The 15,248-nt window shown below is 40.6% G+C and overlaps 1 protein-coding gene across 2 annotated transcripts in view; it reads left to right on the top strand.

The window, feature by feature from the left end:
- The window catches only part of sema5ba (sema domain, seven thrombospondin repeats (type 1 and type 1-like), transmembrane domain (TM) and short cytoplasmic domain, (semaphorin) 5Ba), a 177,200-nt gene that overhangs the window by 150,675 nt on the left and 11,277 nt on the right, over positions 1–15,248 (top strand). For both annotated transcript variants that reach the window (XM_046054421.1, XM_046054420.1), the window contains exons 13-19: positions 3,261–3,378; positions 4,622–4,806; positions 6,322–6,465; positions 7,027–7,174; positions 7,404–7,629; positions 9,235–9,447; positions 13,954–14,124. In XM_046054421.1, the coding sequence (XP_045910377.1) occupies positions 3,261–3,378; positions 4,622–4,806; positions 6,322–6,465; positions 7,027–7,174; positions 7,404–7,629; positions 9,235–9,447; positions 13,954–14,124 (1,205 nt within the window). The remainder of the gene's footprint in view (positions 1–3,260; positions 3,379–4,621; positions 4,807–6,321; positions 6,466–7,026; positions 7,175–7,403; positions 7,630–9,234; positions 9,448–13,953; positions 14,125–15,248) is intronic.

Below are 15,248 nucleotides of genomic sequence, written 5' to 3'. Positions count from 1 at the left end.
CATAATTACTATCACGGCTTACGCCGGTGTCGCAGCAGCTGGGCAGAGTTGGCCCTAGGCACAGGCCAGCCCTGAGTCCAATCTGATACTTATGTTAACCTAAATGTTGATTAAATATGTATCTGACAGATTGAAATAACCTTTGTAGCCTGCTAAATCTGGCTGACCTTATTTTTTTACAACCCAAATGTTGAAAGCCCTTGTTCAAAACTATTAAGTTGATTTGCTAAAATTATTGATATGATAGGAATTAAAGTTTAACTGGAAGGATGCAACTCCTAAAATTGACATGCTATCAGCTACGGAGAAGACGTGTCAGTTTGCTGGAGTTGTTGGGACAACAGAAACACTCAGTCGCTCACGGTTGTTCAGTGGTGTTATACAGCTTCTTTTACCTCATAAGCAATTTTTGGCAGAGTAAATGACATCAGCTTGCAGAGCACACGAATCCGAAAACGGCCAAGTTTAATTTTGGCCCGTCTTCAACTTACTCTTGGAATTAGCATTAATGAGCTGTTGTTGAATGTTGAATGTTTTGTACACCACTTTTTGCTAATAAGGGGAGAAATAATGGGCTCGTTGCCAACTGGGGTGTCAATACAGTCAATCTCTGGCCCAATCAAATAATTTTTTCACAATGATGCAGTGAAATGTTTTCTAGTGTAGAACCCACCTAGAAAGCAGCACTGAAAGTTGCTGGCTGAGTTGTTGGGTGATCGGCCCCAATACCAATACTTGGCATCTCTCACTTATTTGTGGTGTTTTTGCATGCTGGTTGTGTAGTAGTCTGATTATGAATGTTTCTTGTTCTCATGTCTCCCTTGAAAAAGAGTCTCCAGGAGACTACCTAATTAAAGTTTGATTTAAGATTTGCCTTAATTGGAACTAAGGGGACTTGTCCAAACCAGAAAAAACAGTTCCAGACGTAAAGTATGTGTCCCCATATTTGGCTGTATTGTTCAGTATAGTACAGATATATGAATAAATGAATACAGAAAGTGCTGAATTCAAAGAGAAAGATTTTTGTGGGAAGATTCAACCAACTATTAGCATAAGTTAGGTTTCAGGTGTCATTCTTGTGCATTCTTGTGAGTACACACATTGTGCACCGTGTGAATATCTCACCCCAAAGCATTAACCTCCATCCTCTCCTGCCCTGCAATCTATCTGTCAGCAATTCTTTCCAGCTGATACATTTTCTCTGGTCTTAAGAGCTTACAGTATGTATGGCCCAGTTGAGCAGTATTCCTCTTATTTCGTATTTCAACCAGCATTTTTCTCTAAATGAATGCAAACAAGGTGAATCCAGAACTAAATGTGTCTTTCCCTGAGGTCAGACGCCTCCCAGCCTGCCTCTCGGCACACTTTACCCTGAGCTAATTAGGCCTCAAATCTCTCCCACCTCTCCCTTTCATATAACATTATATATTCCATCCTTGAAATACACACTTATTAATTGTTCCGCTTAGCTGATCTCTGTGATGGTGTATGTGTTGGAGGTGAGAGTGTTGATAATGAGAGAGCCAAATGAGAATTCTTGTATCGGTGATGATGCAAAGCCACACATCAAAGCCATCAGATATGATATTGTCGACCTTGATCCAAAATGGCAACACGCTCCTCCCTCTGTCATTTCAAATGAACTATTAGGTTCACTGAACTGTGAGTTTGCGGCCGACCTCATTATGATTATTGTTTCATCAGTGTTGGAGATTGCATCTGGAGTCACTGTAATAATGGTGCTTAATTAAAATGACACACAAGAAGGTTAGCCGTGAATGGGTCACGTTCATGAAGGAAGTCTTTCTCTTCGGCTGTGCCACAGGTCACCAGAAAACACCCCTCTCTTTCTCTCGTCCTTTCCAGTCCTCGGTCGTACTTTGTCAGTGGGGTCACCTCTGATGTGCTGCCTAAGCAGTAATATCTTTATTGGATCTAAGCCGACCCCGGGTTCACCACGAAGCCCCAGACCTGGCACAGAGAGCTGTATCAACACATGGAGATTCCTCAGCCTCCAGGCTAAAACACAACAGGGCTCTTCAAATAAACTATGGAGCTCTGTGCCAGGAAAGAAAAAACACAACAACAGCAATCTCTCCTTTCAGCTGAATGGAGAGAGTGAGAGAGAGAATCTACAGTGCTGTAATGAAGGAGTTGTGAAGGAGAGGGAGAAGGATGAGAGGGAGAGAGGATAGTTGAAGAAAGTAAGAGACAAAAGGGGCATATGAAGGAGAGGAAGGGAGGCAGAACATGAAGGGGGAGTCTTTCAGTTATTCAGTTTATGCCTTCATCCTACGTTCCTGAAGCATCCAGATCAGCTCTGGAGGCTTAACCTCGTCATTAACAGATTTAGATTTAATTAGTTGTCATTAAGCCTGTTTTACTGGAGGAGCTTACAAATATGTAATCTGGTTTGGTTGATGTACCATGTATAGTGTTCTTTGTATGCTGAGGGAGGAACAATGCACCGAAAAGTTTCAGAGTTATTAATAATGCATGTGTAGTACAGTAGGTTTGAGACAAGTGTGTTTGGATATGGTTTAGTCACAGTGGTGCCCCGTTTTTTTTTTTTTTTAAGTCTGAACTTTACACACTGTCTATAGTTTATTAACTTATTTGTAATATCTCTTCATTTCACTGTTTTGTTATATTTTACTTTATGTGTTTCAATTTAAAATGAAACACTAACTTTTTTGGAGTTAGCTATATATAAAAGTGCCATGAATTTATTCTGGTCCCAGTCTACAGTCATTCATTGCAACGACATTTCTTTGAATTTGGTGTCTAGAATCTGTGAAACATCTAGGATGCTGATTTGTACTCCATGTCGCCAAAGTACAAGCCAACTTTATGTTCAGCCCCAGAACCAAGAAATAAATCCGAAATAAATGAACTCTTAGGTGTAAATAACTTTATTTCATTCTTCCCGACCACCAGAGATGGTAGAAATCCAGGTATTACAGTCCATATAAGCGTAGTCACATACATAACTCCTGTGTGGATTTTGTTGTGGAATTGAATGCATTTATTTACATTTGTGAGAGGGTGGGGGTGGTTGGGGTAAAGTTGCTTTTTAAATATATTTGTTTCACAAGTTTATTTATTTGCTATTTCAAGGTGACTATGTTACATCTGTCCAGAGAATACAGATGTAAAACAGACTTTTATATAACTCTGAAATGTTTATTTATATGCACGTAAACTACTAAATTGCTGACAACACAGTCTTCCTCTACCCTCCTCTTTCCTGTCCCCTGCAGGCTGTGCCTAGAGGCGAGGGACCCCTACTGTGGCTGGGATTTCAGGCAGCGCAGATGTACCACACTGGAGGACAGCTCTAACATGAGCCAGTGGAAGCAGAACATCACTGTTTGTCCGGTAAGAGTAACGACACTGCACCTTTTTCTGTTTGAAAGACTAACATGGCGTCACATGTTAGTCGCCCTGTTGATGTCATTTTTGACAGTGGTTGACATCATCCATGACTAACGACTTCTCAGTGTGTGTTGTACAAGACGGCAGGATATAGGAGTAGTAGATGTAGAACAGAAGTGAGTTGGACTGAACTGAATAAATTAGATTGTACTGAGATCAACTGGATTGAATTTGGCTGAAGTGAAGTGAACTGCAGTAAATGTATTCCCCTATAATCCTATGAAAACTCCCATTATCTGTTTTCGAAGGAAAAGTCCTGTCTGTCCTGCCCTCTAAAAGTACTTCTGCTCTATACTCTAAGCTGCCACTGACACATGTGTTGGTTGGTTGCTCACCAGGGGCCTTTACTATGAAGCAGGATTTGGAGTAAGCAAGGTAACTTCAGGTTTAACCCGGGGTTTTTAGAGTCACGACGGTGGTTTGTTTCTTACCGGCCATGGTAACTTGTAGCTACTGCACACTGAACCTGCTGCGGAGCTTATGTTCGAGAAGCACCACCTACTGACCAATCAGTTCTCTTTTAAAATTGGCGGCAGCATTTGTAGGAGATCCCATGGAGCTTGGTTCGTGGATCATGAGAGGGTATCTTAAGAGGCACTTTGGCTTTCCCTGAAGATTTTTTTATAATAGCAGCATGAGTGTACTCATTGTGTAGGAGGGCCTCCCTCCTGTCTTCTTCATTAAATGTTTTCCCCTGTTAGCTGCGAACAATGTCAAAGCCATTTCATTGTGCTTTTGTATATGGATATCCTACAAAAGAGACTGATTAAAGCACAGAAACACTGTACTTGTTGTGCTTATAAGATATGAAAGTAAGCCTACTAAACGCTTTGAATTATGTTTTTATATATAAATTTTTTATATAATAAGAACTTGGCCTTAATGATGGGGCAGTGATGAAAGTGAAGCCTATTTACATACGCATTTATATACTTATAAAGGCAATTTGTTGTGAATTTCTTCATATTTATTTGTCCAATATTATAGTTTAATCTTCATTTGTAAAATATGATGCTCTGCTGTCCATGTTTGTGATTGGGCAAATGCTGTAAAGACCACCCCTTTTTATGTGAATGCGCTTATAGCTATATTGGGAAAACCTGAGTTGACTTACTGAGTTGATAACCAGCATCGTGTGACAGCCTCTGTGACCTCTGACCTCACTCACTGAAGTTTTTTTTTCCAGCTGCGGAACCAAACCACTAATGGTGACTTTGGACCCTGGGCGCCATGGCAACCCTGCAACAATGATGATGGTGTGGATGGTGTGAGCTCCTGTTTGTGTCGCTCCAGGTCTTGCGAAAGCCCACCCCCTCGATGTGGAGGCAAAAACTGTGAGGGCCCCACCATTGAAGTCACCAACTGCTCGAGGTAGGGAAAGAATATGATTTTTACATTGATGATGATGATGATAATTATCATTGATGATGATAATAACTATAACAACAATCACCATCACATACAATAATCAGTACTATAATCTTGATATTTTCCCCTGCATTTTTAACAAAATAAAAGGTTTAAAATACTGGGAATCACTTGCCCAATCAAACTCCTGTGGTATTAAGAAATAATAATGAAATGACTACAATATAACTATAAATGCATGTACGTCAATAGGAAAAAGATAAATAATTATTTTTGCTAACAAGGAGAAAAGACTCAATGTTATTCCCCTGCAGAATTCTAATAAGAACCAGGAGAGTAGAGCACATTATCCTGCTTTTAAATCTTTACACTGGCTTCCAGTTAGTTACAGAATATATTCTCAAGTACTGTTGCTAGTTTATAAATTACTTAGTAGCCTCAGGGGAAAATACCGTTTGATATGCTTGAAGAATATAAACCAATCGGTCCCTTTATATCTTTAGGAAGCAGTCAGCACCTCATGTCAGAACTAAAACACAGTGAAGTTGCTTTTAACAGATGCAGATTCTCTCTTTTCTACTATTACATTTTGGGCATCTTATTACTGCACTGTAACTGTAGTTTCTATTTTTTGTCTATTTGTATTTTATTTAATTTTATCCTTCTTTATTTTTCTCTCTTCTGTCTTTATGTTGCTCTAATGCATTTCTTTGCCTTACACGGAGCACTTCTCCATGTTTGAAAATGAGTGTGCTTTGCCTAAAACAAAGCTGAAGAGTATATGATAATAAGATCTACAATATATCACAACTAAAACAATGGTGGAAATTAAGGTTGCAATTTATTCTGGCACAGTACATTGGACAATCCTGTGATAGAGCACATTAAGCTTGTCATTTTGCAAATAAGTCTAGTCCAGGATAAGGAAAACTTTAAGTTCTTTTCTTGCTACTATTGTAGGAGCAATGTCATGATTGACTTTGAAGTATCCACCTCAGGGCACAATTTACACACTGACAGAACATGAGAAAGATCATGAAAGAGAAGAATCTTATTAGAAACTGTAGGGGACATCCAGTGACACCTCTCACAGCCTCTCTCTGCAGAGGATTTGGCCAATCAGCGTTCCAGAGAACAGAACAGAGACAAAGAGCTTAGGCACCTTCATCCCAACGGATAGCTATGCCAGATTTAATCTTTGGTGTCGAAATTGAATTGTGCTTTTGCAGAAAGTGGCAATTAAATCATGAGAAGTGCTACCCAGGAACAAAGCACTTAGGCAAATTGAATGACTGTTTCCCAGTCAGAGTGCACTCCCTATGTTTGTTTGCATTTCTGTTTCCAGAAGCTCAGAATCTGAGTAATGATTAGACAACGCTAAAAAGCAGTTTCTTTTTTTCCCCTTTAGCCTTAGAGAACACCCTGTGAAAGAATAATACTAAAAGCACTCGTGAATAATTATGCAGGTTTTGGAGCCGTTGTGAAATATGTTGCTAATACATGTGTCTGTTGCCATAGAAATGGAGGCTGGACGCCCTGGTCGTCATGGGGACAGTGCAGCACAACCTGTGGTACGGGCTTCGAGCTGCGCCAGCGTTCTTGTAACAACCCTTCACCCCGACATGGTGGCCGTGTGTGTGTGGGGCCGAGCAGGGACGAGAGGTGAGAATAAGCAGATGTGATAATAAATAAATAAATAAATCCACCTTTGATACTGAAGACTGCAATGATAAAATGTGACTTTTTTAATCAAACACAGAATATAACATCTCCAAATGAGACTGCCAGTGCTAAAAAAAAGTATGCAAACATGGTGTAAATATTCAACCTATTTGTGCTAAGGTATGAGAGTAGAGATTAGATGTATACTGCCTTAACTCAGCCATATTAGATCTGGTTTTAGATCTTGAGGAAAGTCAAGGGTGTTGTGGGGTGTTGGTGTAAGATGTTTTCACATTTAGCATTAGGTCACACTACTCCTGTCTTTGTCAGGTCAAAGGATCAATGTCAGTTTTCTGATGAGGGCTGTTTTATTGTTTTGTGCTGTTTGATTAGGTCAAAACTTAAGACTTTTTGTACTTTCAAAATGTATTTAGGCAATAAAGTCTAAGGTGGGTCAAGTTCAAGTCTCAATTCATAATGGCTCTCCCTGCTATTGGATTTACATTACATCATTACTCTTAAAATCCCCAACCTCTTCTCCAACCACTGCCATCTCTGCAGGTTCTGCAACGAAGGGGTGTCCTGTCCTCAGCCTATCTTCTGGTCCCCGTGGGGCTCCTGGACCAAGTGCAGCACCGAGTGCGGGGGAGGTGTCCACTCCAGGGTCCGCACCTGTGAGAATGGCAACAGCTGCCCAGGATGTGCACTGGTAGGAAACGCACACAAATAAACTACCACTACTACCACTACCACCAAAGTACCACTCTTAGAAAAAAAACACTGCTACTTAGGAAAACAGGCAGCACATTATTTTGTCAGAAACTGGTATAATGAATGTTGCAGCTCATAGAATCTCCTAGCAAGGCTTTTGACATTTAGTCTTGTTTTAAAATATATATATAAAACGTGCTCCTGACGTCGGCCACCTTCTCATGTAGGAGTACAAGGCCTGTAACCTGGAGGCGTGTCCAGAGGTGAAGAGAAACACACCTTGGACCCCCTGGATGCCTGTGAATGTGACTCAGGGTGGAGCTCGTCAGGAGCAGAGGATGCGCTACATGTGCCGGGCCCACCTGTCTGATCCCCACGAGCTGCAGATTGGACGCAGGAAGGTGGAGACACGCTTCTGTCCCAACGATGGTACAGCAGTCTGCGAGACAGATAGTAAGTAAACCAGCTGACAGATATAGTGATGTGGGTAAATAACTACACTCACAGAAAAGCCTACCCTAAAATAGGATAAAAACGGTGACTAAAAGACAATAACACCAAAAAGTTTTTCTTTTTAATATCTTCTACTTCTTTTTAATACCTGCTGCACCTTCCAGTGGAAAATCCAGTGGACCCTTTAAAGGATCCCCAACAAATTTCAAGTGACCACACAGTTGTGAAATTAATTAAGATTTCTTGTGGCAGACGTACAGAGTCCATATTGCATGGTGTCAATACTGAACCTCAACTGAACAACACCTAAACAAATCTTCCTGAGGAGAAAAAGACTCCCTTCAGAGGTCAGTCTTGTGATAACATTGAGGTGAATGGTTTTTCAGTAGAACATTTTTCTCTTTTTGCAACGAGAAATATTAACAAGTTACTTTACACAGAGGCTTTGACCTCTTTGGTCCTGTGCCATGTGGGCCTGTTCATTAGCCTTTTAAGGTGGCCTCTCATATTATCAAATGGAAGCCCAAAACCCATTTATTTTCTCTGTGCTATGATTCCTCCTAGTTTTTGTGGCCTGGTAAATCTTTACAAGATTCTACCTGACAACTAGTAACCCTCATGTTTACCTTAACTGAACTTAGCTTAATTATCTCTGTTATCACCATTACTTTTAATTGTTTATGATTCTGTATGTGTGTGTGTTTGCATGGCCATGGTCTGTGTTTATTCTGTAATATGTGCAGAGACTCCTTAGGGTGATGCTGCACTATAAATACACTGACAAACTGAATAAGTCACTTGACGACATCGTCAGTTCAACTTTAATGCTCCAATTTCCACCTTAGGGACACAGCTGCCTGAATTAATTTATATGGGAATAAATAATGTTCCTTCTGTGCAGATATTTTCTTAAATTATAATTAACTGAGTTTTAATTGGAAGTCAATAGAAAAGAAAATGTGCAGAGAGTCAAAAGGCAAAGTCTGAGCAGATTTTCTTTTGTGTATGTGTGGGGAAATGGATCCAAAGTGTTCACAGACGCATACAGTACTGCACAGTTACCACACAAAAAAACTTACTCCTGTATCAACACAGTGAGAAGGTAGCAGTGTGCAAAAATTTCTCCCAGTAAGACCGTGACATACTGAAAGGGCCCTCCTGTTAGCTCCCATACATGCTGTCAGTGACGGGGTCACAGTCCAGAACTCTCACACCGACACCGAGAGAGTTACATAAGGTCACAGTCCACTGCTCTCCACTGGTGGCTTTTTCATGCCCCCCCACTCCTGAATCGATTACCTGTCTCCCCCTGTCAGGCTCCTGGGGGGCCGCGTCGACTCTGACAAACAGATGAAACACTGACAGCAGGGAACTGTGGGATCCATGAGGGACACAGAGTCTGAGAGAAGGACAGACAGAAATATGCCTGCTGGCAAAGTCATACACACTGTGTGACTTACACTCAAATAATCTGCATGCTTTATATGTCTTTTTAAATTCTTTAAACGTTCAGTCTGATAGCACTGCTTATATTTCTGACTTTACTTTACCTTGGAACTGGAACTTTTTTTTCCCCCTTTATTTTTTACTTTCTTCTCTTTTTAGCCCTCGTAGAGGAGCTCCTGAAAACACCAGTGGTAAGAGTGGCAGGCACCAGCTGGTCGTCATGGGAGACCTGGTCGAGCTGCTCACAGAGTTGTGCCAAAGGCTACCGCACCCGTCGGCGATCCTGCGCCGGGCCAGAGGGAAAGAGTGCCCCCATCGCATGCCGTGGCTCGCCTGTGGATTACCAGGACTGTAACGTCCAGGCATGTCCTGGTGAGTGAAGAAACAAAAACCATTTCTACACAAACACTCATTGGGTACTTTCATTTTGATGCTTTAAATTCACTACGAATAAAGATTTTCACCAAATAAGGCATCTTTAGATCCCAAGTATTATATTGATATATTGAGGTTGTCAACTGTCATGTGGGATGTTGTATTCGGTTGATCAGATTGTTCTCAAATCCAACAGCACCATTTGTACATTTTGAGTTTAAATGGATATTATGTGCTGTTTGGTCTCATTACATTACATTTATTCATTTATCTGATGCTTTTATCCAAAGCAACTTACAATTGCTATATAAGTTAGAGGTCGCATGCCTCTGGAGCACCTAGGGGTTAAGTGTCTTGCTCAGGGTCACATTAGTGTCTCACAGTGGAATCGAACCCAGGTCTCTCACACCAAAGGCATGTGTCTTATCCATTGCGTTATCACCACCCCCATCTCTCCAATACAACTTGAATGCAGGAACTTACAAACTCTCAAATAGAGTGCAGATAAAGTCAGTTATTGGCCTTTTTCTAACTTCTTCAGTATATTATGGGTTCATTAAAAAAAAAAGGCCATGCTCACTGAGAAACAGCGATGGAAACAGAGAGAGAGGGGAGGTCAATGGTGGTAGTAAAATATTGCTTTGTGGATCATTAGCTTCATTAGCTAATGGTTACCAGCAGCTGCAGCAGCGCAGGAAGAGTGTGTGAGCAAATTAAGTTATCGGTTTCAAACTCCTCATCAAACCATAATCAGCTGACCTACAGCTCTGCTGACCACAGAATGCTGCACTGACAGGCTACACCAGACTGAGGACCGGCATATAATCTGAACACACACACACACACACACAGTGGATGGCATTAGAAAAAGGTCTGAATTACTCACCTTAATTATTCATGACTGGTACCTTTATGAATTAAGGATTTATGATGGTTGATCAAACTCTGTAGTGTTTTTAAATGTTAGCTGCTGGTATCCACATGAAATCCTTTGCACTTATCTTAGCAACTGAGATGTGTAACCTAAGAAAGCCGAGGAGAGTCGGCCTTGGTTACCTCCCAGTGGGAGGTAGCCAATCAGGAAGCCTTTTGCCATGAGTGTCACGTGTACAGCTGGTCTCACCGCGCCTGTCTCGGGTAGACGCGCGGGTGAGAAGGACAAGGCCAGTGACAAAAGAGAGAATGTGTGCAAAATAGCAATTGATGATGAGATTAGAGAGAAGGATGGAGGCAATATAGATTGCTGAGGAGATTGAAATGAATAGTGGAAGCAGGTGTGTGTGTGTGTGTGTGTGTGTGTGAGTGAAGCTGAATGTAACTCAATGACTGCTTGCCATTTCTCTCTCTCTGAGTTCGATTATGAGTTTCATTATAAGAACTTCTGACCTGAAAAACAGTCTTTTGAGTTAAGTTTGTATTCTGAAACCCCAGTTCCTGGCATGATGTCAAATGAACATGTCTGTCCCTGCAGACAACAGTAAAAATACAGCTTTAAAGGATTGCAAGCTTTTAAAATACAAATTAATTCAATATTCAACATGGCATGTTTTTAAACTAATCACTATACCACAGAGCTATTTATAAGACTTTAGGAGTAAGACACCTTTCAGGTTGACTAAGACAAGTCCCAAGTCCAATCTGAAGTATTATCAAAGCCAGTCTCAAGTCCGCTGTTAAGTCTACATTAGCAAAGTCAGTTGCAAGTTTTATAGTGTGAAAATTAAAAAGTTAAAGCAGTTGAAGTTGTATTTAAATCTTTTAAAGCAAGTTCAAGTTAAGGGTCAAGTCATTGGAGACAAGTCTAAGTCTCAGGCCTGTCAACAAAAATTCAGGCCAGTGTAAACAAGTCAAGTCTCAGGCCAGAATATTCAGGTCACTTGAAGTCAAGCCTAATCCAGTCCAGGTCAATTCTCAAGTCATTCCAAGTCTCAATTCAATCCAGATAAAGTACAAGTCAATAAGAGAAGTCCATGTCTCAGGCTAAATGAGACAAGTCCAAGTCAAATCTAAAGTCAGGTCTCAGGTTACTTGGGATAAGTCAAAGTTAAGTCAAGTTTTGTCAGAGCCTGTTCAGGTCTTTCAAGTCTAATTAAATATTCAAGGTGTGTGGTTATTTAAGGCCTGCCTGCTGTCAAAATTATTGTGACTTAAGTCTACAGACAATAAATTGATTAATCTACACCAAATTAAAGTTTCTGGTGTTCTTAAACAGCCAAACAAACACACGGAGGTCGGAAATGGCATGCTTGCCACTTTTCAACTTCATGTTTCTGAACTTAAACACAGCAAGTCAGCCACACAGGAGGGCAGGCAGACAGTAAGAGAGTCATAAAAACAGCATGTCAGTCAAGTATTCGGTGGGCTGTTCAGTAATTCAGTGAGTCAGACACTCAGCCATTCAGCCAGGTACACATCCAGTAAGTTGGAGACTCAGTCAGGCAGAGCGGTGGCTGGCTGTGAGAGCTAGTCAAAGTTAAGTGGTCACAGCCTGCTTTACTCTGTGTCACACTAATCCACTCAGCTAATGGAGTTTTCTGCAGCACTGTGACGTTACCTGGCAACGCCGCCTCTCTCCCCGTCAGTCAGATGACCATCAGCCAGTCAACCAGCCAGTCAATTAGTCAGTCACGCTCTTCTAATTAGATCAGATGAAACACTAACATCCCCCATGGGAACGCTAAATCAATGCAACAGTAAAAGAAGACAAAGCAAAGACAAACTAGGATATGATCAGGAAGAGAGCAACACCCTGTAGACATTTATAAAACGGAACATGAAATACACCATGTATGTAGTGTGTGCAAGAGCTGGGCCAACTAAGACAAAAAATAATGGAAATGTTTATAATATAAGAAATATAAATTCACATTTCACATGAAGAAGTATGAGAAGACAAAGAAAATCTACGAATGAAGAGACAGAGTGTGTTTACTGTTTGTTTAATGTTTGTAGGACCTCCTTTAATCTTCACTAATGTGGTTGTTAGTCTTCCTGAGGCCAGCTCTACCAGCTGGGCTCCAACAGGTTTAGTATAGCCTATGTTAGGCTTAGCTACATATAGCAATAAAGGTCTGCCCAAGATCTGAATATTTAAAAATACATAAAAGTGCCCAGGTGGTGCAACAGGAATAAATTCTGTCAGTGTTAATAAGACGTCCCCTGTACCAGGGACAGCATGCGATTTTCGCGCAAAATGCAAATGGAAAATTCTTGTCTGAAACCAGCATTGCACCACCCTATAGATGCTAAACACCTCTGTGAAGCTAGGAGGCTCAGCTAGAAGCTTAAAGCAACCATTTTATCCACATCAAACACCAAGCATCTAAATGAGCTTATATCACAACATAAATTGCTCTGTGAGCACTGTGCATGGCTGCAGTTATAAGCATCCAGTTACCTCTAATCACAACGTATCCTCATGTCCAACCTCAAACCAAAGCTAATCTCCCCCCTGAGATCAGCTATAGCTCACATCACTCAAATCACCAAAATTACAGACTAATTAGCTGGATAAAAGTAACAACAAACACGCCAATATACACAATCAGAACCGCTAACTTACTTTTGCCTTTTTTGCTGTTTCCAGTCCAAAAATCAGCTGATTTGTTACTAAAAGTATCACCCAGTGCCATCTGGATTTTTGCACAATACCTGGGAGCTGTGCCTTCCTTCTCTCGCCTTTTTCTGCAGAGGAGGAGAAGTGCCGTTTTGGAACACATGGTATTTTTCATGGTCTGGTAGCCAACCCGTAGTAGCTACATAGCCATAGTATCAAATGAATGGTCTGCTCTATCCAGATCGATTGATGCCCCCCATCACTGTGGGATGTTCGGCTCTCAAGTTATACGCTTGTAAAGCATGGGAGTGCTTTTGTTCACAGGAATGTTGATGAATATTCAATTTTTATCGATATTTCAATGTTTTGGAAACTTTGTTATTTGGAACGTGGTTGTATGGACAAAGTGTTTTAAAGTTAACTCCCAATAAAAGTCAACATTTAAACAGTGAATATTGCCAAAATATTGACAATTGCCTGTTTATTTTTTAAAATTATGAAAACTGTTGTATTTTAGTTTATTTTCATAAAATTTACAGTTACAATTGCATTCCAGGTGTATTTAAAGATATTCAGTTGCATTATAATCTATTTGATGATGGTTTTGATGGTTTATTGCATTTAAAATATAGCTTTTCCATCTCCATTTAGTCTGTAATGGTAAAATACATATGTTGATTTACAATGGATTCCTTAGCTTCTGACCTTTCAAAGGAGATGAGAATTTTGCATTGCATTAACTGAGCTGCTTACAGTTCAGTTTATGGAATTCAAACTGAGCCAAAAGGAGTCCAGACTTACTTGAGAAAATGTTTTTCCTGACAGAGTATACCACTAAGAACTTTAGTCTTAACCTGTAGCCAGGAAAGTTTGAATTAGTGTGCATCTTATCAAATTAACAAAGGCAGTATGTGATTATGTAATGTGTACATGTGTGTGTATTACAGTGAAGGGGGCATGGTCCTGCTGGTCATCCTGGTCTCAGTGCTCAGTGGGTTGCGGCGGCGGTCACTACCAACGCACACGCTCTTGTAACAGCCCTGCGCCAGCCAATGGAGGGGACATCTGCATTGGCCTACACACTGAAGAGGCTCTGTGCAACACACACACTTGCGATGGTAAGGTCACACCATAAATTCAAAATCTAACTCTTGTCATGCCACCACTGCCTGGGGTCCTTTCATCACACCTCCAGGCAGGCAATCATCTCCCACACCATTTCATTTCTGTGTGTCGTCCCCTTGGCTAAATTGCTTCTTTCATCTTTTCCTAATGAATAAACCAGGTCTTAGATATATGAAAAGACAAACAGAGTCACGCCAAGAAAACAACCCGTCCTCCCACCATGTTGTTGCTCGCTGTGCTGCTGGAGCACTGAGCACCATGGCAACCTCTCTGGAAAGGTTTAAAAAGGGATCCACTTGTGTTGTTGTACTGAACATATGGAAATATTACATAATGTGTCCAGACATTTGAATGCTTGTGAGAGTGTATGTTTGATACTGAAAAGCAAAGAAATAACACAGTATCAAGTGTACGTCTAAATTACTGAATCCTGCCAAATTGTTGCACAAAATGGTATTCATTAAAACAACAATCGCAATTTTATTTTTTTTTATTAGTGCAAAACAGACATTTAAGAATCAATTACCCAAAATAAAAAATCCCATCTTTTCTTACTCTACTCTAGTGGTATTTAGGTATTCAGTTTTACTTGCCAAGGTTTCAGGATATTCCTTTCACTCACATTTCACTCGCATCACGAACTCTGTTCCATGAACAAGAACTCTGATGTCTGACGGTCCATACTCCTCAAGTGCTTTTCCTTTCACATTATTAAACTGCCCTACACACCTGTGTACTAGCTGTGCCTTGGATAACTTATAGTATTTTACAAATGGAGGTGAATGGAATTTTGTTTGTGCTGCTCCAAGCACTGAAAAATTACATTTAAAATTTAAATAGCAACATATCCCTTCAGAATTAATGTCCAGTTATTCTAGGTCGGTGCTTCTCCAGACTGACCTACAGGTCAGTTTCTGTATGAGCATTCACTCTGGTCCAATTGCCAGAATCATGATGTCATTACCATGCAAGCTCTTGTCAGTCAGTGATGTGCAAGCGTGCAGCAAAACACAATTCTCAATGTTTGCAAAGGAAAACAATCTGTCAAAAGCCGTGACAGACCAAAGCATTGAAAACCGCTGTGAAACTTTGAAATTTGTGCCAAAGAGATATTGCT

This window comes from Micropterus dolomieu, linkage group LG07 (assembly GCF_021292245.1).
Source record: "Micropterus dolomieu isolate WLL.071019.BEF.003 ecotype Adirondacks linkage group LG07, ASM2129224v1, whole genome shotgun sequence".
NCBI lineage: Eukaryota > Metazoa > Chordata > Actinopteri > Centrarchiformes > Centrarchidae > Micropterus > Micropterus dolomieu.
Note: the sequence above shows the minus strand (reverse complement) of the source record. Positions and strands in the feature narration are given on the sequence as shown.